Genomic DNA, 24,484 nt, shown 5'->3' with positions numbered 1-24,484 from the left:
AAACTAATGCATAAAACTTAAATAAAGACATGAAGGAGACGAGGAACTTACTTAAAGAAAGCGAAGAAAATATGAACGAGACGAGGAGGAGAGCAGTGAGCGAATCTTGAAGGCTTGGAAAATGTTAAGTGCCAAATGAGTGATCTCCTCACTCTTTATATAGGGAAAGAAGGCCAAAGGGTGTCATGATGGCCTAGGCAGCCTAGGAGATGCCATCATTGCCTACACCCCAAAGGCGGCTCCCTCCATGAAAGGCTGCCACGCGTCCCAAAGGTCTTGGGAACTCCAAAAGACGCCGTCTACTTTCATCCCTAAAAACGGCGCAGTAATGATTACAGCCTGTACTGCTAACACCTGTCAATCACGCTGACGAGTGACAACCAAATCGTTAAAAACCAAAGACAACGACCGACCTAAGCCCTCGAGAAGCCCAGGATTTGGAATCGTTGCCCGTGCTCGGCTAAACCTCCTCGTTAAAGTCATCACCCTTATAAGGCTAATGACTTGGGGGGCTCCTGTTCTGGACTGGGCCGAGCAGGCCCAACCCTTGTTACCAGCCGAGCAGGCCCAATTCCCTTGGGCCCAATTATTGGGCAACCGATATGGGCTGCCCCCTCGCGAAGAGTTATCCACACACGAAGACCACGCGTCACGTCTCAGCGAAGGATTCGGTCAACCATCTCCGAACCCTACGCTATGTGCATCCAGAACGTGAGTCTCCTGCTGACTCAGCCCTAGCACGGGACGCTCTGGCAGTTCCCTAGCACGTGGGCCTCCAATTGGATCTGGCCCAATTAGGGAACCTTGGCCCAGCGCTGGGGGCTATAAATACCCTCTTTCACTAGACGGTCAGGTATTCTATTCTTCACTCTAAACCTCATTCTTTGATAGCTACTGACTTAAGCATCGGAGAACCTTGCAGGTACCCCCCCCATCTTGCTCTTCAAGCCAGATATTGCGCCTTGACGATTCTCCTGATCAGGTACGATCAAAAATTATAGAGGAGTAAGACAAAACCAAATACAATCAAACTCTCCCCACACCTTTAAATAATTTTTATAAAAAATAGAACAAAAAATTAGATATCTCTATTTTATTAGTTATTTGAGATATAATAAATATAATTAAAAAATCATATATTTATTTTTAATTTATTTCTAAAGTCTCTCTTTCTTCAAGACATGGAAAATTTTATATTATTGATACAAATATTTTTATAAACTTAAAAAATTGTATTGTTGATAGAAGTATATTTATAAACGGGAAAAAGTGTATGTTGATACAAAAAAAATATAAACGAAAAAAAAATTATAAACGTGAAATGTGTATGTTTAAACAAAAATTTACTAACATGTGAAAAATGTATTGTTGATATAAATATTTTTATAAACGGGAAAAAAGTCTAATGTTAATAGAAATCTTTTTATAAACGGGAAAAAAAGTCTAATGTTAATATAAATATTTTTATAAATAGAAAAGTGTATATTGTTGATACAATTTTTTTTTGTAAACATAAAAATTGTATTGAAGATACAAATATTTTTATAAACGACAATTTATATATATTTTTGTTTACTAATTCCTATTAAATTTCAATTTTCCAACTCTTCCTTTTTGTATATTTTTTTTATACAAATTTGTTGCTTTTGCCCATAAATTTAAATTAATAGGTGTGTTCATGAAACGAGCAATAACTTTCTCATGATAGAAGCTCTCCCAAAGGTTCAACAATGTGTGTTGACTGGTTAGACTTGAGAACTTTCGTCTGATTTCTTTTAACTTCTAGATGTTTTTATCATCAAATTTTAAAAATATTTAAAAATATTTTATCATAATATCCCCTTGATTTTCTTTTATGTTTTAGATATTTTTTACAAATATTTTTGATAAAATATTTAAATATTATTAAGTTTAGTAAATTTGTTTTCATTTTTGTGTTACAAAGTTCCAATCATATATTAAATTATACTCTTTATTATTAAAAGTAGCACTTTCTTGAATTCGAGAGATTTCTTTTCTTATATATTAATTTTAAATTATAAAAAGAAATAATAAGGCTATTGAGATGAGAAAGAAAATGAACTATTAAAGTAATATCAAATTATGCCGAAACTTTAATAGTTACCATACAAATTTTATTATTGATCCAGATATTTTTGTAAACGATAACTAAAAAATATATTTGTATACGAAAATATTTTATTATTGATCTAAATATTTTTATATATGAAAAATGGTATTTACGATCCAAATATTTTTTATTAAAAAATGATATACAGAAAAAAAAATTATTATTATCGAAATATTTATATATACGAAAATTTACTATTGATCCAGATATATTTGTAAACGACACCTAAACAAAAATAATATTTGTATATGGGAAAAATCTATTATTGATCTAAATATTTTTATATAAGAAAAATGATTATTTTTATCAGAATATTAATGATCCAAAAATGGTATTTTTATATAAAAAAAATTTATTATTGATTTAAATATTTTTTTCTTTAACTTTCTATATAAAATAAATATATTATGTAAACAAATGCGAGATGAAAGCCCGTGACGGTTCTATGACTAGTTAGATATAGTATTTATATTATAGACTAAATTTGGTAAAAGAATATATTTTTTTTTAATAGGCAATTGATTATAAAGCTCGCACTAGGGGTGCAACCCTTACAAAAAGACGCTAAATTGCGTTAGAACAAGATAAAGGAAGTTTGAACCATTCATAAGAAATGGCACTAAACTTAGCGTATCCAACAGACAACCATCTCCATGATAGAAAAACGGTGTTGGAACAAACCACATCAAAACTAAAAGCTTCCCCCTTGAAAATTATAGCATTCCTCATGAGCCAAATGCACCAAATAATAGCAATCCAAACAATGTTTATCTTCAACCTATGATTAGCATTTTTCACTTTGTCTTGAATGGCTCCAAAATCCAAAAAATCCACTCCATTTAAGACCTCCTCAATTCCCAACCAACCATACATTTGTGTCCAAATCTCTTTCACCACGTGACAATTAAAAAAGAGATGAGAAAACACCTCCGGATGATTACCACAAAACACACAATCCGAATTTAAAATGCAAGTTACTCCTCTATTCAACAATTCATCTTTGGAAGGGATTTTTTCAATGAAGAATCTCCAAGCAAAAATATGCATTTTAGGAGGAATTTTTAGCTCCCACATCACTTTCAACAAAGAAGATAATTGGTTTGGCCAAACAAAAGATTTGGAATCATTAACTATATCCAAAATGCTACTTACCGAAAACTCCTTTTCCGGATTGATGCGCCACCGAAAACTATCCGCCTCCATATCGTTTGGTGTGAAAGAATATATGTCGGCACAAAAACGGGACCAACACGGAAACCCCCGAACAGCCGCTTCCGAAGAAGAGGTGGCAGCCCCGGTCAAAAAAACCGAACCAGCCCCGCCCATAAAAACAGTGGCAGCTCCGCCTCTGAATAAAGCCTCCAACTCCCAAAAATGGTTGCCATTATTCCAAACCAACACGTCCGCAATCGCACAATTTTTTATGGTTGACATATCAAACAAATCCGGATAAAGCTCGCGAAGAGATTGATCCCCCAACCACAAACTATGCCAAAAAAGAATATTTTTACCATCTTTACAACAACACGAAAAACACCCGGAAAAACCACCATCAATAAAGTCATCAATCAAGTTATTTTTGGTGATATCTCTCCACCAAATTGAATCATCACTTCTATTCATATCTCCATTAGGAACTTGTAACTTGAGCTTGGGACAAGGATATCTCAAAGAAAAAAATTTACTCCAAATAGCATTATCTTCTTTCAAGATTCTCCATTTCCATTTCAAGAGAAGAGCTTTGTTGACTTCCTCCACATCTCTCACTCCAAGCCCTCCCTTCTCTTTCGGTCTACACACATACTTCCACTTCACCCAATGAATACACTTTTTATCGGTGCTCCCACCCCATAAGAAATCACTTTGAAGCCTTCTTATCTCTTTAATCACCTTTGTCGGAGCTTTAAAAAAAGATAATGTGAAAGTTGGAATAGCATTTAAAACCGAATTAACAAGAGTAACTCTACCTCCCATAGATAAATTCTTTCCCTTCCAACTAGAAAGCCGCCCCTTTATTTTGTTTATCACCTCCGCCCACACCTTTTTTTTCCTATGACTCTCCCCCACCATAATTCCTAAAAATTTGAAGGGGATGCTTCCTTTATTACAAGAGAGAAACGCCTTTGCCGCATTGAGGAACGAATCACCAACATTTACACCAATAATATTACTTTTAGCAAAATTTATTTTCAAACCGGAAACAAGCTCAAAACCTCTCAACAAAACTTTTAAGCTCCAAAGATTGTCACAAGACGATTTTCCAAGAATTATAGTGTCATCCGCAAATTGTAAAATATCCGCATAGTCCTCTTCCCCATATTTGAAAGGTTTGAAATCCCCCACCTCTATAGATTTTCTAACAAGCGTGGTTAAACCTTCCATGGCAAGAACGAAGAGAAAAGGAGATAAAGGATCTCCTTGTCTCAATCCTTTGTTCACCTTGAATTCCTTCGTAGCACTTCCGTTCACCAAAACGGATATATGGCTCTTAAAAATACAAGAATCCATCCACTTCATCCACCTCTCCCCAAAACCCATTCTCATCATCATCTCTTTAAGATATTGCCAAGAAACGGAATCGTACGCTTTCTCGAAATCCACCTTGAGTAAAATGCTACCTCTTTTCTTTTTCTTCATCCAATCTAGTAATTCATTCACCAAAAGAACCCCATCCATCTTGTTTCTACCCGGAACAAAAGCGGTTTGGTTATTGGACACCAAAGTATCGATCACCTCTTTCAATCTAGCCGCCAAAATTTTTGAAATAATTTTGTAAATACTACCCACCAAGCAAATAGGACGGTATTCACCTAAATTTTGCGGATTGTTGTTTTTGGGAATCAACGCTAGAAAAGAAGAAGTAATAGATTTCACAAGAGTACCTTTATCATGGAAGTCATTGCAAAGCCGTAAAACATCCTCCCGAATAACCACCCAAAACCTTTTATAGAATTCTAAAGAGTAACCATCCAGACCCGCACTTTTGTTACCATCACACGACCAAATGGCTTCCTTAACTTCCATCTCCGAGAACGGTCTTTCAATAGAATGACTATCCGAAACACTAAGTGGCTTCAAATTCACTCCGCTAAGCACCGGTCTCTCCTCCACAATATCATTGAAAAATAAGTTAAAATGATTGTGAATGAATTCTTTAATATCGGTAACATCTTCCAATCTCCCTCCTCTAGCTTCAAGAGCGCACAAAGAGTTTCTCCTTCTTCTCTCTTTAAGAGACTTATGAAAAAAAACGAGAATTGCAATCACCTTCGGATAACCAAAGATTCCTAGATTTTTGACAAAGAAAACCTTCTTTTTTATTAAGATTTTCCCAAAAATCAATCGCCGCTCTAGCTCTACCAACCACCATATCTTCCGGAACATTACCTGCAAAATGAGAAAACTTGTTATCTAAAAAGTGCATCTCCTTTCCCGCCTCTTCAATGTTGAGATCGATCCACCCATAAACCTTCTTATTCCAAAGGTAAGATGCTTTTTAAGAATTTTCAATTTTTCAACCAAACAAAAGTCTCCTCTACCTTTCACCCTAATCTTCCTCCATTCCCCTTCCACAAACATAAAAAACTTCTCATGATCAAACCACATATTATTAAACCTAAAAGGTTTAGGACCCCAATTTCTCTTGTTATCTTTGATCCAAATTGGAGCATGATCGGACACATCCCTTTCTACTATTGTTTGGCCTTCGACCTTCCAATCAACGATGAAATTGTCCGATAGAAGAAATTTATCCAACCTACTCATAGCACTACCTCCACTATTACTCCAAGTAAATTTCCCACCTATAGTGGGAGGATCCACCAACTCCATTTCCTATATGAACTCCTTAAAGTCTTCTATCTCCTTCCTATAGTTCTTCTTTGAAATACCAACTCTTTCTTCCAAGGAAGTGATCATATTAAAGTCTCCTCCAATGCACCAAGAACCGTCAGTACTACTTCTTTTAATATCCACAAGCCTCTTCCATGATCTCATCCTAGAATTATGATCACAAGAGGCATAAAAGTTTACAAAGTAGATCCTTCTATTCTCTTTTTCCATACAAAGACCTAGGAAGCCTTCTCCTTTAAAACTATACAAAATCTTAAAGAAATCCTGCCTCCACATTGTTAAAATACCCCCTGATGCTCCTTCCGCATCCAAATGAGACCACTCAACCAAAGCATCTTCCCATAATTCTTTGACCGTTTGAAGTTTCACTCCTCTAAGTTTTGTTTCTTGAATGAAAGCAATGTCCACCCCTCCTTTTTGAATGTTGAAACCTACTCTCTTTCTCTTCACTAATTTGCCACCTCCTCTTATATTTAAATAATCATTTGTTCACCAAAATGTTCCCCTTTGACTCCTTTTCCACCTTGTTATCTCTTCTCTCCATCTCCTCCAATTTCATAATAGGATCAAAAGAATTAGAGGAAATAGATATTCCCAACTTATTCATAGAGTTCCATAAACCTTCAGATGTCTTCCCTAAATTACCCCTGCCCGCCCTAGAGTTGCAGTTCTTCACGTCCGAATGTGTTAATGATTCGCAAGAGAGCTGTAAAACATCCCGAGTAGATTGGGAAATAGAGCCACTGTCCAAACCAGATTGTCTCTTCCGCAAATCAGGATTCGACGGAAAGAACGCTTCATATGGATACACATAATTTTCCAGCTTTTCTCCTAAATTTATAACGTCCCTCATCTTTTTCCTGACCTTTCTTGAATTTTTCACCTTGTTGCACTGTGCGTCGAAACTTAAAGCTGCCTTACCACTTTCCACAACATAATTTTGGTTAGATTGATTAAAAGAATTAAAAAGTCTTAATTCTCCTTTTGGGCCCACTTCAAAATCCATTTCGTTGGGCCTTATTTCTACAAAACCCCCAGCCGCTGCCACATCACCCTTAATGAGAGATAAAGTTTTATGGGCACAAATTGCAGGGCCCACTACCTGAGACACATTCGTCCCAATATAAGATTCCCCTACTTTAGGGTTCCCAAGCGACACAGAGCAACTTTTAACATCATCTCCTTCGTTCCGCCCCAGCCTCTTATCAACCTCGTTATCTCCCCCACCTATGTTTTCCGCCTCCTGAGAACAAGCCACTCTAGAAGAAACGTCATTCAAAATACTATCTGAGACACTCAAAGAATTTTGTTCCAGACCTTGGCCATACCTTTTCCCTGTTGTGTCTTGTCCTTTGGAAACAGATTTCCTTCCTTTGCATATATTCACAGGAATACAGTCTGCTTCTCTGACACACCTAGGTGAGCCCCCTTCTACATCCTCCAAACAATCGTTCCCTTTGCTGACCTCTCTCCTCTACTTCTCCTCTTCCCCTGAATTGTCACTCTCCGACGCTTCATCGCCTTCCCTTGATTCTTCAGATGAGAAAATAGAATCGCACTTAGATTCATCCCCATCTTCCATCGTCGCCGGCCGTTCTTCCATAACCAGGATGTTATGCCACTCACCGTCCACCGAAACCGAGATCTTCCTATTTATAGTGCCCAGAACGTTGGTGAAGAACAAAAGTTTCGTAACATCTAATCTTAGTTGACTACCCTCAAAGGAGTATTGGTTAGAAATGATTCCAATGTCTGATAGAAGCGCTTCGTAGAATCTTTTGTTTCTAACGAAACAAGGGATCCCAAAGATTGAGATCCAAACTGCTCTGAAACACTCAACGTCCGATTTTCGCCACTTCCTAACCTCTTTAAACCATGTTTTCTTCCATTCCACTGTATCCTTGAGCAAAAGTTCTAGGTCACCCGAATATGTTTCCTCCAATAAGCACAGATTTGGTCCCAGAGGAGTGGCCACCACCGTGAAAATACCATCTTCCAGTAGACTGTTGCTCACCTTGTAAGCCATTCCTGGTTCCTTAGAGACGCCCACCCATGCCGATTTGTAACGTTCATTCTCTTATTCACCAGTTTTGTAGAAGAAAGACTTACTGAAAGGCTCCTTATTGCTATGATCTCCACTCTTCCCTTCCCCTTTTTTGTTCATCAGAATGTTAGCATACGACAAGTTGTGCGTCCCTCCAATACTGAACTTTTGCACTCCTTTCTCAACAGATTTCAGGACTGCTCCTTTCACAGGTTTATTTGTTCTGTTCTCCTCTCTGAAAAAATCAATTTTCTCCTTTCTCTTAATCTTAGACACGTTTGCCTTCAGCTTTCTCCCCTCTAACCACAAGTTGTCGAGCTTGACCTCCAACAATCTGATATCATCCACCTTGTAAAATCTCACAAAACCATACCTTTCTCCTCTCCAATCTGTTTTGGGAGGAATCACAATTTCATCTACTAAACCCAGTTCCTTAAACTCAAAAAACAGATCTTTGGCTCTCCATCTCTCCCCAAAATCAGTAAAGAAAAAAGAAGTGATTTCACCGCCTGTCTCTGAAGTGGTGTTCTTCATAATGTCCCATCTATCTCTGAAGGAAGCATTTCTCCCTCTCCGTTGGACTGAGACCCACTCACCCGCCCGTTGGTTGCCATTGATAACCATCATGTTGCTTGAAGAAATTAAGACCTAGCGCTCCTTCTCTCACTTGTTTTCTCTCTCAATAGTCTATTTTTTTTAAAGTTTGTATCTTCATTATCATCTATTATTAGAGATGGTAAAAGAATATTGAAAAAAATATTTGATCTATATTTTGTTTTTTATTACAGGAGCAATAAGATAACCCACACAAAGAAATAGGCTGTTACTTTTCAAGGTTAGTTGGTGATTTTCTTAAAATAGCTTTTTTTACTTATGATACTGTAATTTTTTTTTTTTTTTGGATAATGAGAACACACTTTGTTTTTTGTTGACTAATAATGAGAAAGAAAACACGCTTTAAGTTTGAAAACAATGTGAAGAATATTGACTTTATTGTCCCTCAAAACTCAAAATTGGCGCCTAAGAATTCCAACAAGCCAGTTGGACAATCATGTACTACTTACGTAGCAGCAACTTATGGTTTTATTTGATCAAGCTTTCCTTATTTAGTTGTGGGCTCTACAAGCTGCATAATTTCCTTATTTATGTCGGCAAAATCGTCGCATAACTTAACAAAATTTTCTTTGAGTGACTTTTGGAATGTTTACAGTTGACACGCTAATTTAGGTATAGTTGAGAGTACAAAAACTACCACTGCACTGAATCTTATTATTTGTGTAGTACTGCAAGACACAAGTAGTAATAAACACAAACAGGAAAGCTTGAAAGATGATGTATTACACATCGGTGCTAACTTTGTTCCTTACATTAATCATTGTTAAGAGGTGTGGTTAGGCCTAACTCAACCCTACAAAACCGGCTTGTAGGGTGAGGATTGCCCCCACTTATAAAGACATGTTCAAGCCATATATTGTCCGATGTGGGACTCTTAACACACCCCCTCACGCCCAGGACTAGACAACTGGAGCGTGGAAATAAATGGTGGGTGGTCTGATAGCGGAAACCATAGAAGGTGGCCCACCGGATCTTAAACGAGGCTCTTGATACCATATATAGAGGTGGATATGGAATTTCCATTAGGAAGGTTTACAATAATAGGATTGATCTTATCATGTTTTAAGAACCAATCAAGTTTATTGCATATGTGATGTGTGGCACCCGTACCCAAAATCCATCTAACAGCATTATCAACATTGAAACTAGCAATGTAAGATTTACCTCCCTTTGCCATATTGACTGAAGCTGTATTCTTCTCAAGCAGCATCATCAAGCTATTGTATTGCTCCTTTGTCAAAGTCAAATTTCCACCATCATTGGATTTCATGGATGCTTCATCTCCAGTTGCTTCTACTTGGTTGATGTGTGCTGTCCCTCGACTAGGATTAGGAGGATAGCCATGCTTCTTGTAGCATGTATCAATAACATGGCCAATTTTTCCACAATGTGTGCACACCTTGGAATTACTCTTGCCTCTTCCTGCACTATTATTTCCATTGCTCTTAACTATTGCACTATTGCATCTTCCTTTACCAAACTGCTTCGTGCCATCAACAACATTTATCATGCCACTACCTTCGTCTGCAGTGCTTCCTCCGGACAAGATCCCTCCAGTGCCACAGATCTTTCTTTCTTGCTGCAAGACCATGGAAAACACTTTGTTTATTTGAGGCAAAGGTTCCATCAGCAGCACTTGAGACACAACTCCATGGTATTCTTCATTCAACCCTATTAAGAATTGAATTATACGATCTTCTGCCCTAAAGCTTCTGCTATTTCTCATTGCAAGGCAAGCACAAGGTACAGGACACGTGCAGCTTGGCATTGGCCTGTATTGATCGAGTTCCTCCCATAAGCTTCTCAATTCCGTGAAGTAATCAAAAATCTTTTTGCTTCCTTGCTTCAAGTTTGAGATTTCTTGATACAATTGTGCAACACGTATCTTGTCTCCTCTCATGAAACTATCTCGAAGATCATTCCACACATCCACGACATTCTCGATGAACACCACACTCTGTGCTATTGAAGGCGTTATCGAATTGATAATCCAGGTGTGCACTAGATTGTTACACCTCTGCCATGCAACATAGTTCAAATTATCACTATCTGGAACCTCTATTGTTCCATCTACGAACTGAAATTTGTTTTTCATGGCCAAGGCTCTTCTCATCTTCATGGACCATGCATGGTAATTATCTCCGGATAAGGGTGGTGTAACACATACCGTAGAGGAGTTCTCTGATGGATGGACATAGTATGGATCGAGTTGATCCTGAAACTGGTTGTTGTTCTTCTTCCCAACCATTAGAAGGAATGGTGCAAAGAAAAGATGAATCAATGAATGAAAGAATCAAGATCTTCAATGAATGAAAGAATCAAGATCTTCGTGAATGCAAAGACTCACTGAAGAAGACTAGGTTAACGACGAAGAAAAGAGAAACATGAAGCATACACCCTCCGGTCACTATTATAAGCAAAAAAAATATCTAATTCTTGGTCACTATTATAAGCAAAAATCAATTATTACTAAATCATTTAATGCTGTAATTCCTAAGATACCCCTATATTTCATTTTCCAATACTTCATTAAATTTAATAAAGAGGATATTATAGTAAATTTAATCAATGTTTTCCCCGAAATCTAAAAAGTTAACTACACTTAATTGAATTTCTTAATAATCGTGCAAACCATTTTTTTTGCTTATAAATGTGACCGGAGGGTGTAAGCTTCAATTCAAATCGCAGCGGAAACAGAACAAAAGCAACCCGCTCTGATACCATGTTAAGAGGTGTGGTTAGGTCTAACTCAACCCTACAAAACCGGCTTGTAGGGTGAGGATTGCCCCCACTTATAAGGACATGTTCAGGTCATATATTGTCCGATGTGAGACTCTTAACAATCATTACTCTCACAATTGCAAATAATCCCAATGAACATATGATGAGTTATCAACCGCAAAAACTGACTGCTTTCAAGTTTGCTCCTCCCAACCAACCACCAGGAAGGATAGTTGAACCACCTGCAGTTCCTACAATTGGCGTGTCAGGGAACATCACTTAAATCCTCGATTCCCAAGAAGAGCAGTTCGACCTCCTCCTACCATGTAGGAATATATAACAACACATCTCTTTACATCCCATACTGCTTATGTAGAAGCAGGCAGCTTATATTTTTTTAATTTTATAAGGTTACCTTGGGACCATGATAAGTGGTGGATTTAAGAATGAAATTGAATTGAGATTCAATTAGTTTATCGGGATATTTGATTATGTAATGAAACAAGATTTTCAATTTTTTTATTTGTACATAAAAAAAAAAGTAATAACTTACTAGAAATTCACTAAAAATTAAAAATTTTGAGTTCAATACTTTATGTGAATTAGTTTATTCACCTTTTCAATTTTAGTTTTATTCACAAATAATATATGAAACGAGTATCCATTATTAGTTAAAAAATATAAGACGCCATATACAAAAATATAAATTAAATTGTTAGTTTAATAATAATCAAACACAATGAAACTCATAAGAGAATTTTTAATGCTTTACTATATTATTAAACTATATTACGGTAACAAAATATTTTTAGTGAAAAAATAAGAAGTTATAAAAACGAAGTAAGTAACGTTGCAGAGTAGGAATTATAAGGTATAATATTTTATTTATTTTATATTTTGATTTTGAATTACAAATGTTGTTTAAGTTTGACTTTGTTCAAATCATTCAAATCTCAAACATAATTAATAACTTATAGTATCTTTTATAATTAATAACTTATAGTATCTTTTATAATTATGATAATTATTTATTACACACCAATTTATTATACTCCCTCCGTTTTTTATTATAAGTCGTTTTAGACTTTTCACACAGATTTAGAAAAATAATAATTGTTGTATGAAAATGAGAAATTATGAAGGTTTTTACAAAATTATCCTTCATTAATGACATGTGGAAGATAAATTTATATAATTGAAAGGAGAGAGAATAATAAATATTTAAGGATATAATAGGAAAAATAACATTAATTATTCATTGGAATTGTAAAACGACTTATATTAAAATACAATTTTTTTTTCCAAAACGACTTATAATAAAAAACGGAGGGAGTAATTATTTAGGGTTTACGGTTGAGTAAATTTTTTTTCTTCACATAATTCGAATCTCAAACATAATAATTTATATAGAACTTATAGTTATTATTATTATTTATTACACACCAATTTAAAGATATATATTTTAGTCTATTTTTAATTCTATATTTTTATTTAGGGTCATGCTAACGAGTGCCCCAGGGGCACTGGTTAAGTATTTCAAATTAAGAAAATATTTTAGACATTGAATACACCAAATCTTCTCTAAAAAAGTTAATTATATCTATTTTCAATGCATTTAATACATATATTTCGGGTAAAAACATATATTTTTACTTTATTAAACAATATTCAACTTACCTTTTTAATGTCTTAACCAGTGCTCCAGGAGCACTGGTTAGCATTATTCTTTTATATATACTATTTATAAACAAAATAATGGGGCACACGCCGGTACCCATGCGAGTGCACGGGTATTCCGCTAATTATTTCATTGAAATGAAAATAAATGAGTTGTTTCTCATTGATGCTAGTGAGTAGTGACCTACTCAAAACAAATTGAAATCATATCATAGTTAAACTCGTGCAGCTAAACTGCACCCAAATTCAAATCCATTTGCCTTACTCTTTGGATGATTGGTTCCCAAATCATCAATTTCTCCGCTCTTCCTCCAGTAGCTAAGAGCATTATTGCTTCAAATTTGTGATAGCTTTGTAAAATTGCAATTGCAATCCGACTCGCGTCCTTGTTCGCGAATAAGTTCTTAATGGTGGTTTGATTTATTGCGTGAGTATTTTAGGATTTATTTTGATAATCAATCAGAGTTTATAATTCATCATTTCATGGTTTCAGATAACTCTGTTATGGAAGTACTTTTGTCGATCATTATAGCTGCATGCATGCATGGCTCTTCAATGTAAGTCTCACACTCCATTTCTAGCACTTATCTATCAGCGAATACATTATGATTTAACTTTGCTTCTTTTTGAAAACTTAAATATCTTATGCACATTTATCTTCTTTATTGGAACAGTTGTCCATTTGTTTGTGTGAATCAAGGTTTCAAATTGCGGTAGCGGATACAATTGCGAGGTGTTATGATTGCATTTATTGTGATTTCTGCAACAGCAATGCACATTGCAACTGGTGTGATATGAATTTTATTTGCAAGGTGTTTGAAATATATGGTTAACAAACATTTTATATTAAAATTTTCATTACATAAGTAAATTGAATTTTAACTTCTGAAATTTGAGTTTGAGTTTCGATGAAACATCGTCCAAATTGTCTTAAATTATCCATCAAATTAGATTAGATGTAGTATTTATAGAATAGACTAAATTTGTAAAGGAATATTGAAAAAAAAAAGTGATCTATTACGCCAAAATTGATATTTTGTATCGCTTAATTTAATAGCACTTTTAAAGAAAGTGCTATTAAAAATGAAAAAACACTTTTATGATAGCACTTTATTGTCAAGCGCTATTATAGGATATAGACAATGTGATTTTGATAGCACTTTATGAAAAAATGCTATTATTAAACTTCAATAAAATAGCGCTTTTTACAAAACGCTATTAATACTATACACTTAGATAACACTTAAGATAACACTTTTAAAAAAAAATGCTATTATTGTACTATCCTTTATTAGCGCTTATACAAAAGCGCTATTGTTGTCGTAATGTATAATTAATAGGGTTAATAGTAATTCACCTCCCTGTAATGTTAGCGAATTTTGTTTTTGCCCCCTTCCTACCCTTTGGTAACGATTTTTTCAAAAAAAACCGTTGCCAAAACCTGCCTTTAGCAACGGTAGGGGGGTAAATCAAAACACGCTCATATTACAGGGGGATAAACTACTATTAACCCTAATTAATAAAATAAATAAATAATTCAAACATGTTCCTATAAAGAATGGTTTGTTTTTTTTATAATATATAATTAATAAAATTATAAAAAAACACATTTTTTTGCGGAAACGTTTCATTTTGCCGCACTACTTTTTGCCACTATCCCCAAAAAACCAAAACGAGCCCGTTTTCTCCCTCCACAACTCACCGCTTACCGATTTTTATTCTTCATCTTCGTCGTCATCTTCCAATAACCCTAAGCCAGACAAGAAAAATCTCGGAGGAAACACCGTCAGCCATCGATTCACCACCGTCAGCCATCGATTCTCCCCCATCACTCATCAGCCATCGATTTTCACTATTCCACCATACTCTTTTCCAGTCGTCGGCCTGGAACTCAGATACTCTATACAAAGATTTATCGATTTCACCACTGGAAAGAGGAAATTAAACCTGATACAGTTGATGTCTTCGTTGGAATCTTCGAAGGTATGTATACGAATTCTTCTTTATTTTGAGCTATTTTCACTAACTTATTTGTTCTATTTGAATCAGAAGTTTGGAAACATAGGGATTTTGGGCTGAGATTTCTTCGAGTGTGATTGAGGTGGTTTTGATAAAATCTGAGATTTATGTTTAAGGTAGTATCTCAAAATCTGATTTGCTCTGTAGAAAGTATGTTGTGGCGATTTTTCCATTTTTCATGGATGTATTTAACCAAGGCAATGTCTTTATTTCTGGGTCCAACACTAGAACCGAGCATTATTTGATTCATTTGATACCAATATGACAGGAAAAAAACGTTATCGAATACAACAGAAGAAGCCTCTGTGGAGGAAATGTAATTTCCTTATATAATGAATTGACGGTGAGAAACTATTACTCGTGCTAATTGTATTTTGGTTATTGTAGAGCTTTTCACTTGGGCTAGATAATTATAACTCTGCATTTTCCTGATGCGTTCTTTGAAAACTTAATGTTGTTAAATTGCGGTTATAGTGTAGCTGAATTTGAACAAATCACTAATATCCCGCACAATGCTATTTAGAGCTAAATATTGTCAAACAATGGCTGTAACTACACTTTAGCATTGTTGTGAAGTGAAATTTGAACAAACCGATGTTTTACATAATCCTCAATTGACAATACTAGAACAACCTAGCTTTGAATTTGATTACTCATTAACTTTGTTAGCAGGATGTCAATAGTAGAAAAGCTTCCAGTGGAAATGAGGTGCTCCAATATAAGCCACCCTTCTCTAATGAAGAACAAGAGGAGAGAAGAATGTCTGACTGGTCTGATTTAGCTTCAAGTGTAACATCTGCTGCTGATATCCAGGTATTATTTTCTTCAGGGTCATCTTTGTTAGGGTCTTATGTGAGAAAGGGGACTGGCATTTTATTTGAGCACTTAGCATCCACATCTGCTTGGATATGATACCTAATTTTCCAAAGTTCACTTCTTAAATTATGTACTTTAGACTTCTCTTCTAGCACTTTAAGTAGTAATTTCTTGATTATCTTTATGGAGTCTCTTTCTCTTGGGCTTTTTCACATTTGGTTGATTGATATTGGTAATGATTACTTTGATAGCAGAATGTCAATAGTAGCAAACCTTCTCATCAAAATATGGTGGAAGCAATTGATTCTCTTTATGCTTCTTGTTTCATCTGATATTATGATTTAGGCTATCTTCATTTTGTTTGTTTTTCTATATTTTTATTCAGTTTGTTTAATCCACCAAAATTCCTTTACCAAATCTACTGGAAAGATGAATTGTGAATTCCAATTCCAACCCACACTTCAACTAGGTTACTCAGTGAGAATAACAAAAACTAAGAAATTTTCAAGGTAAATGGTTATATTATTTTTTTTTAATCTACTGTCCAACCCACATGCCATTAACCACGCACAGGATTATAGGATATTTTATTAGTAGTAGTATTATAATGTTTACAGGGACTGAAATTCTATCATTTTTGTTTAGCTCACATATATTTATTCTACTCTATGAATTTAATGTGTTTAATTGTGTGTTGCTTTTCACCAGATGCATAGTTTCATAACATGTCTCTCACATAAGACATGAAGTGTAGACCCTGACCAATTTCACGATGAGCTGAAAATTAATTATAATTAAAAGAATGGTGACTAAAATAGTTGAGCTATTAACCCTTAGGTCAAAAGAGTAAGTCAACTCCTCATAAAGGTAATTCTTGACACCGCATTTCTTCTAAAAAAATCTAAAAGTTTAGCAAAGATAAAGTAGATACTTGCATTGACTTTAAGAAATTATGTTGTACCATTTCTTGAAGGAATATGGTTTTATTATAAGTTGATAATGCATTAATTGTTATAGAAATGACCGGAGGGAACATGATGTTGAGTTTTATAAATATCTTAATGAAGATTACTCCAATAGCTAACTCTGGAAACTATCTGCTCTATTTCTTTAAAGAATATCTGCCCTGTATCTTTGAAAAGTAAATATGATATCTCTATTTAAAACCAAGTGTGTAATTTTTGTTGTATTACTTAGGGGAATATGGGAGAATTTGTTATGGAGACTATTAAGGCTAATTATAGAGTTAATTTAGGCATGCTCAACATTCATTTTGCAATGTATTTATTTTATATAAGTTTATGTTGCTCCTTTGTGGTCTTTGACATATATACTAGATTTAGTGCTTAACTTTGGTGAAACTTTTGCTATAATATTGCTATTTGACAACAATACTATTGCCCTCATGTTCATATTCTTTATTCATGATGGGAGCTTTTAAGTTATCATGCTTTTTTACTTTTAGAATATTTTATATTTGTTTTGATTAACTATTAGTATTTAATAATTATTGGTTGAGTGCTGTTTTGAAAGCCAATAATATTGACGTTACCTTGGTGTAGTTAGTGGACATTTATAAATGTTTCTTGTTACACCTCACTTATGTAGAAGTGTGGTTTACTCAATTATTAAACTAATATATATTGAGCTCATACATCAAATTAATATTCCATAGACAAAGAAGCCTATGAAAAAGAAAGTTCTTTTTGTGAAGAATGGTGCAGGTGGAACATGCTGAATTCAGGTACATGCTCCATTAAACTCAAATTTTGATCTTTTTTGGAAAGTTATTAAAGGTTCGTAATTTCATATGCTTCGGGAATTTCTCATTTATTCCATTGTTGTTCATGTTCTTGCCTTTCGTTGCATTTATACTTAGTTATGTGTCTGACATGATTTAATTATTTATACTTTACATTGTTAGCATAGATGCTATATATATCTAATATGAAACTGTTACTCTTATATGTGATAAGTAATCTAAGACTATTCTTTTTTACTTAAAAATATAAATTTCATAAGAATTTATTATGACTTTAAAAATATAAATGTACTAAATGGCTTATGGCTCAGTGGTCAAGAACAATATACATAATAAACATGATTATTCTTCTATCTCTACTTAATTTTGAAATGTGTACCTCAAAACTCCACTCATGCTTTTGTTCTTATTTTATATTAACCATTTTTAGTTGAAATTATATGTAGAGACCTCTTTTATATTACCCATTTAGAGTTGAACATCTATGTAGAGACTTCTTTTATATTAACCATTTTGAGTTGAACATTTATGCAGGGACCTATCTAAGTGGCTTATTCTCAATAATTATCATAGTTTAAGCCTCTAAGAGACCTCTACTAAGTTCAACTTATGTCATATTATATTGGTATATGAGTTTGTAGGACTAATAGAACTCAATTTTGCAAGTAGCCATGAGGTGAACATGTCATGGTTGTAAAGTACTTTTTTAGACCTTGTTGTGATATTTGTAAACAAGTGGATTTGATTTAAAATATTTGCTATTGATGGATCATAATATATATGCAATGAGTAACTTAACGTGTTATTAGGTATTGAATTGAATGTAACTTTTTGATATTTGCACACCAAAAGAATGATTTTGTGTACAAAAAAATTTATAAAATATACTACAATAGCATTTTGTAAAGAGTGCTATTAATGAAACATCCTATAATAGCACTTTTAATAGAAAGTGATATCAATCATGTATCATATAATAGCGCTTTCTTTGAAAGTGCTATTAAACATGTGCCATATATTAGCGCTTTGTTTGAAAGTGCTATCAAACATGTGCCTTATAATAGCGCTTAGTTTGAAAGTGCTATCAAAAACAAATAAAAAAATGTGCAAAACGTCTACTTCAATAGCGCTTAAGGAAAAACACTATTAAAAATCGGTACTTTAATAGCAATTTTAAAGTGCTATTAAACAAAAAACGTTTACAATAGCGGTGCGGTTAATAGCACTTTTAAGAGCTATCAAAAATTAAAAAAAGCGCTATTAAATAGCTTATTTGGCGTAGTGATATTTCTTTTTTATTATAGAGGCAATAAGATAACCAGCACAAAGATACTTATCTTTCACTAATCAACAGGATTTCCCATACATGTTTTCTTTAACTTTGCTAACTCTCTTCTAAATGTTCGATTTATCCTAAGCAATGCATCATCAATACATCTAAAGTAAGCATGTCTCCAACTCTTCTTCAACAACAACACACCAATCACAACCCAAAAGCCACTACCAAATCCTAGTGCAATCACAAAGTAAAACAACCATTTCTCAATGTTGTCTTCTTTTCCATCTTCATCTCCACTTTCATCTCTATCATCTTCATCAACATCACAATGATTAGACAATGGTGCACCACAAAGAAATTGGTTGCCACCATAAATAGACGGATCATTTAGTGTTAAAAATTGGTTTCCTTGTGGAATTGGTCCTGAAAGGTTGTTGTAGGACAAGTTTAGCGCACTTAGAAAAGTTAAACTAGACATTGTGTGAGGAATTGAGCTTGAAAGTTGATCATGAGAGAGGTCCAAAGATTCAAGTGACTTCATGTCTCCGATGGTTGTTGGAATTTCACCGGACAAATGATTGTGCGACAAGTTTAGGCCTCGCAATGCCGTAAGAAGAGTTATTCCTTTAGGAATAGGTCCACTCAAATTGTTGTTTGATAAATCCATGTTGGCCAAAAGTTTCAGATTTCTTGTATAATGATCTTCTCTTCCTTTAATGATCTGGCTCACATCTTGGTCATACCATTCCAAATACCTCGGTTCTCCGGGAGCTAAGGAAACTGACGGTTTGTATCCTTGAATCATTGCTGTTAACTTTCCAATACAGTGAGGTATCAAACCTATCAACTTGTTGTTGGAAAGGTCCAATATTTGCAAAGCTGGAAGTTTACAAAGTTGTGATGGAATGTTTCCTTGAAACTTGTTTTTTCTCAACCTGAGAATCTGCATTAAGGAGAATATGTCTCCAATCCATGAAGGTATTGCCCCTGACATTTGATTATCTCCAATATCTAAGATTAACAGCTGTTTTAAATTCCTCAAGCATGATGGAAACTCTCCTTCAAGACTATTGTTGTTCAAATGTAACCAGGCCAAAATGGAAAGATTGCCGAACGAGCTTGGAACAATACCTGATAATTTGTTAGATGATAGGTTTATCTCATTCAATCTTTTACTTTTACTCCAACAATCTGGAATGCTGCCAACTAAACTGTTGCCTGAAAGGTCAAGAATGTACAAAGAGTTTATTTTGCACAATGAGTTCGGTATGGAGTCATTGATGAGATTGTTTCCAAGAAGCAAGTGACTAAGATTAGGCAATCTAAGAGCAATATTTTGGAGAAGTGGTCCAGTAATATGATTATTGGTGAGGTTCACATAGGCCAGTGACTTGGGAAATTTTATTTCTGAAAACACTCCTTCCAAATTGTTGAGAGACAGGTCTAAATTTTGCAGGTTCACAAGTTGACCAAAACTAAGAGGAATTTTCCCATGCAAATTGTTTTTACTAAGGTAGAGGGTGTGAAGATTTGAAAGTTGACCAATACTTGGTGGGATTGTTCCACTCAGAAAATTTGCTGAAGCATCAATGTTTTCTAGGCTAACCAGGTTCTCAATATTCCTAGGAATCACACCATTAAAATGATTAAAAGAAATAATCAAGGTGTTTAGATTAACAAATTGTCCAATACAATTAGGAAGAGACCCAGACAAATTATTATTGTTCAATATCAAGCTTTTAAGATTGACAAGTGTGGTTATACTACAAGGAAAACCTCCTAACAAGTTGTTGCTAGAAATGTCTAAAATGCTTAGATTTCCCAGTTTTTCGAAAGAGTTTGGAATAGATCCATTAAAGTGATTGTTAGCAAGGCTTAAATATTCTAAGTTTGACAATTTTCCCAAAATATGTGGAATAGGACCATGAAAAAAACTTGAATGAAGTGTGAGGATTTCCAAATTTTCAAGCTGTCCTAACCATGTCGGCAGCTGATCATTGAAATGATTGTTGTTCAAATCAAGTTCCTCTAAATCAAAACCAACGCATCGAGATAGTAAATCACCGACGAGAGCATCCCCTTGAATTCTGTTTTGAGACAAATCTAGTGACAGAAGATGACACATATTCCCTAAAATTGATGTTAGAGAACCCTCAATATGGTTTACATGATTCACGGACAAATTGAAATATAAAAGACTCTCTAACCCACCTAACCACAATGGAACAGATTCAAACTTGTTTTGAGAAAGGTCAAGTGTTGTCAAAGAAGACAAATTTTTAAGTGCTAGTGGAAGTGAGCCACTAAGAGCATTGTTTCCAAGATAAAGAGAGCTAAGTTTGGCACAATTTCTCAACCAAAATGGAACCGAACTAAGACTGTTGTTAGAAAGATCAATATATTCAATTGAAGTACTCATGTTTCTAAAAACATTTAAATCTGAACCACCAAGTCTATTATCCGCAAGAATAAGAGACTCGATCCTAGAAAAATTTGAGTAACTAACAATTTGATGATTATCACTCTGCGTCTTTGATATGCTGCAGTTCATCAAGTCTAATTCTATCAAAGATGGAAGCATGTTAAGTACCTGGAATAAATTTTGTGCCCTTTCAAGAAAAACATCACTCATGTAAAGATATTGAAGCAATGAAAGGTTTGAAGCCCAATAGATGTCATCAGAGTGTAACCAAGAATTGAAGCTGATATCAAGAAAGTACAATTTTGTGAGGTTTCCAAGATTATTTGGGATCATGCCACTCAAATGGGAATCAGAGAGAGAAAGGTGTTGTAAATGGTTCATAGAATGGAACCACATTGGTATTGGACTTGAATTAAAACTGTTTCCACTTAGGTCCAAATAGGAAAGATATTTGAGATTTGAAAGAGAAGGATGGAGATATTGTGCTTCAAGCTTAGATTTTGAGAAGGAACAGTTTGGTGGATAATCTTGTCCTCTTTGTGGATAACATGGATTCCTAAGGTCAATCTTGACAACATGTCCTGTAATGTTGCTGCAAGTTATACCTTTCCATCTGCAACAATCACGTCCTTGCCAAGAGGAGAGTCTGAATGAAGGATCATTGAAACTTCCTTTTAATTCAACAAGAGCTTGCCTCTCTTGTTGCATGCAACCGGATGATGAAAGGCCGCTGGAGCATAATATCTCATAGGTACTCAAATGTAAAATAATGACAACAACAAAGGTTTTGTATTTACACATATTTGAGGGAAGTGGTGACTGAATGTAACTTTACAAACAATACATAAATAGGCACCTCATGCTATTTTTCAATGGAAGTTGGATATTTTCTAAGAACAACTTTTTTACTTTAATGATAATTGTTCTTTGGATAATGAGAATACACTCTTATTTTTTTGACTAATAATGAGAAAACAAGCATTAAGTTTGAAATTAATGGCAAGAATATTGACTTTAATGTCAGTCAAAATCGCCGCCTAAGAAACTTAAGTTCTTGAATCCCATAATGGCCATCCAGTTGGACAATCATATTACTACTTTCGTAGCTTTAGTTTATCAAGTTGCCATGGACCATGCATTCCTTATTTAGCTGTGGGCTCTACAAGCTGCATAATTTGAAGTTCTATACGTGATGTTTCATATGAGCAAGTTGTTATTTTTGTTAAATATTTTTAAGTTTATAAAAATTATATGTGATAAGTAAAGAGCACTACCACTAAACCAATTGATTTACTATGTTTAATGTTGTAACTGAAATAATAATATATTATATATATTCTAACTTTGTTTTATTACCTCTTTAATAATATATATTATGATAACAGTATGTTAAATATATACAATATGTTAACAATAAGGATTATATTATATATAGTATGTTAATAGTAAATATATAGTGTCTTACAGTAAGTATTATATTTATTAAAATACTAAAACGAATTATATATATTGCATATAAAACAAACCAAAAAAAATGTTTTTATAATACGTTAACAGTAAGTATTATATTTGTTTAAACACATAAATTATAAATAATGTTTTTTATAATTTAAAATAACAAACATTCATTAAAATACACATTTATTATAATAATATATATATATATATATATATATATATATATATATATATATATATATATATATATATATATATATATATATATATATTATAAAAACGTCACTGACACCCATTTAATGTTTTTTATAATTTAAAAATATTCATTTTAATATAATATTTACTGTTGTATGTTAATAGTAACGTTTATTATATATATATATATATATATATATATATATATATATATATATATATATATATATATATATATATATATATATATATATATATATATATTTTGTACTGCTGTAACCATTTTAACATATATTCATTAAAACAAAGTAACGTTTATAAAATATTAAAACGAATTATATATATTGTATATAAAACAAACAAAAAAACGTCAGTAACATACTGTTATCCTAATATCATAGTATATTATTATTTCAGTTCCAATATTAAACATAATAATTCAATTGACATATTGGTAGTGCCCTTTGCCCATCACATTAGGGATATAATATTAAAAAAAAGCCACATGGAATTCACCAGAATTAAAATATATAGAATTAAAATATATAAAAATTATTTAAAAAATGTCACGTGGGATGTCACCTGTACAGATTCTAATGCACAGTGAGCGCAATAGTGATAAAGGGAGGTCTACAAATGGAATCTACGTATTACAAGGGGGAATCTCAATATTTTTTCTTAAGGGAGCGTAAATCAAAACCCACCCTATTGTAGGGGTGGCAAAACGGGCCCGGCCCGCGGGGAAAGCCCGTTTTACCCGCACTTTTTCGCGGGGCGGGGGGAGGTTTTAGGCCCGCTCCCTTTAGTGTGTCCGCCCCGCCCCGCCCCGTTTTTTTGTGGGCTTGTGCGGGCATGAGCTTTTTCATACAATTTTACTATTTTTAGGCCTAAAAGGTTCAATGCCCGCGGGCTTTCCCCGCCCCGCCCTCCCTTTTTTGCGGGGCGGGGCAAAGTTTTAGACCCGCACTCTCACATATGCCCGCCCCGCCCCGCTCCGTTTTTTCGCGGGCTTTTGCGGGGCGGGCTTAAACGGGGCGGGCATGCCCGTTTGCCACCCCTACCCTATTGGCAGGGGTGAATAGGTATTAACTCTAATTAATATAAATTGTTCATTATATTGAATACAGGGAAAGAAAATTTCATGGTATGAGTGGCCATCCTACTTCCATGACTTTAAGAATGGATTGATTCGCAAAATGACACGGAGTTTAATTCAAGTATGAACATAAATTGCTTTCCATAATAAAAATAATAATTGCAAATCAAATATTCGAATAATAAGGGTCGCGTTTAATTCAAGTATGAACATAAATTGCTTTCCATAATAAAAATAATAATTGCAAATCAAATATTCGAATAATAAGGGTCTGTTTGAAATAGTTTTTGTTTTTAGTTTTTAAAAACTGAAAAGTAAAAATCAAAACACAATTTAGCCATTTCAGTTTTTTGCTTTTAAAAACTGAAAAAATGTGAAGAGTTTTTAAAAACACATT

General features: G+C 34.1%; 2 protein-coding genes and 1 long non-coding RNA gene across 4 annotated transcripts; 1 reads left to right on the top strand and 2 right to left on the bottom strand.

Annotated features, from left to right (window-relative positions):
- Window positions 1-2,695: 2,695 nt before the first annotated feature.
- On the bottom strand, window positions 2,696-5,962 carry LOC131597115 (uncharacterized). Its single transcript, XM_058869828.1, has 3 exons — window positions 5,671-5,962; window positions 5,441-5,518; window positions 2,696-5,358 (listed from the first exon to the last, which is right to left on the bottom strand). The coding sequence occupies exons 1-3, from the start codon at window positions 5,960-5,962 to the stop codon at window positions 2,696-2,698; spliced, it is 3,033 nt and encodes a 1,010-aa protein (XP_058725811.1).
- Window positions 5,963-14,713: 8,751 nt separating this feature from the next.
- On the top strand, window positions 14,714-18,416 carry LOC131599095 (uncharacterized). Of its 2 annotated transcripts, none has more exons than XR_009282551.1 (3): window positions 14,714-15,175; window positions 15,328-15,402; window positions 15,732-18,416. It is a non-coding gene; the product is annotated as an uncharacterized LOC131599095 (long non-coding RNA). The 2 variants fall into 2 exon arrangements; XR_009282550.1 differs by having other exon boundaries at window positions 14,714-15,402; window positions 15,732-17,619; window positions 18,172-18,416.
- Window positions 18,417-18,829: 413 nt separating this feature from the next.
- On the bottom strand, window positions 18,830-22,271 carry LOC131594747 (receptor-like protein EIX2). The gene has a single exon (XM_058866945.1). It carries the CDS (start codon window positions 22,137-22,139, stop codon window positions 18,981-18,983), a length of 3,159 nt encoding a protein of 1,052 aa, XP_058722928.1. The 5' UTR covers window positions 22,140-22,271; the 3' UTR covers window positions 18,830-18,980.
- Window positions 22,272-24,484: the final 2,213 nt, after the last annotated feature.

Source organism: Vicia villosa, linkage group LG4 (genome assembly GCF_029867415.1).
Source record: "Vicia villosa cultivar HV-30 ecotype Madison, WI linkage group LG4, Vvil1.0, whole genome shotgun sequence".
Lineage (NCBI taxonomy): Eukaryota > Viridiplantae > Streptophyta > Magnoliopsida > Fabales > Fabaceae > Vicia > Vicia villosa.
This window is presented reverse-complemented; position numbering and strand designations above follow the sequence as displayed.

Excerpts from the sequence above, each read along its gene's own strand:
- LOC131594747 (XM_058866945.1), bottom strand. The coding sequence starts at position 22,139 with ATGTGTAAATACAAAACCTTTGTTGTTGTCATTATTTTACATTTGAGT.
- LOC131597115 (XM_058869828.1), bottom strand. The coding sequence starts at position 5,962 with ATGGAGTTGGTGGATCCTCCCACTATAGGTGGGAAATTTACTTGGAGT. Across the intron at positions 5,519-5,670 it reads GAGGAAGATTAGGGTGAAAG|GTAATGTTCCGGAAGATATG; the intron begins GTAGAGGAGACT and ends CTCATTTTGCAG. Across the intron at positions 5,359-5,440 it reads AAATCTTAATAAAAAAGAAG|AGAGAAGAAGGAGAAACTCT; the intron begins GTTTTCTTTGTC and ends AGTCTCTTAAAG.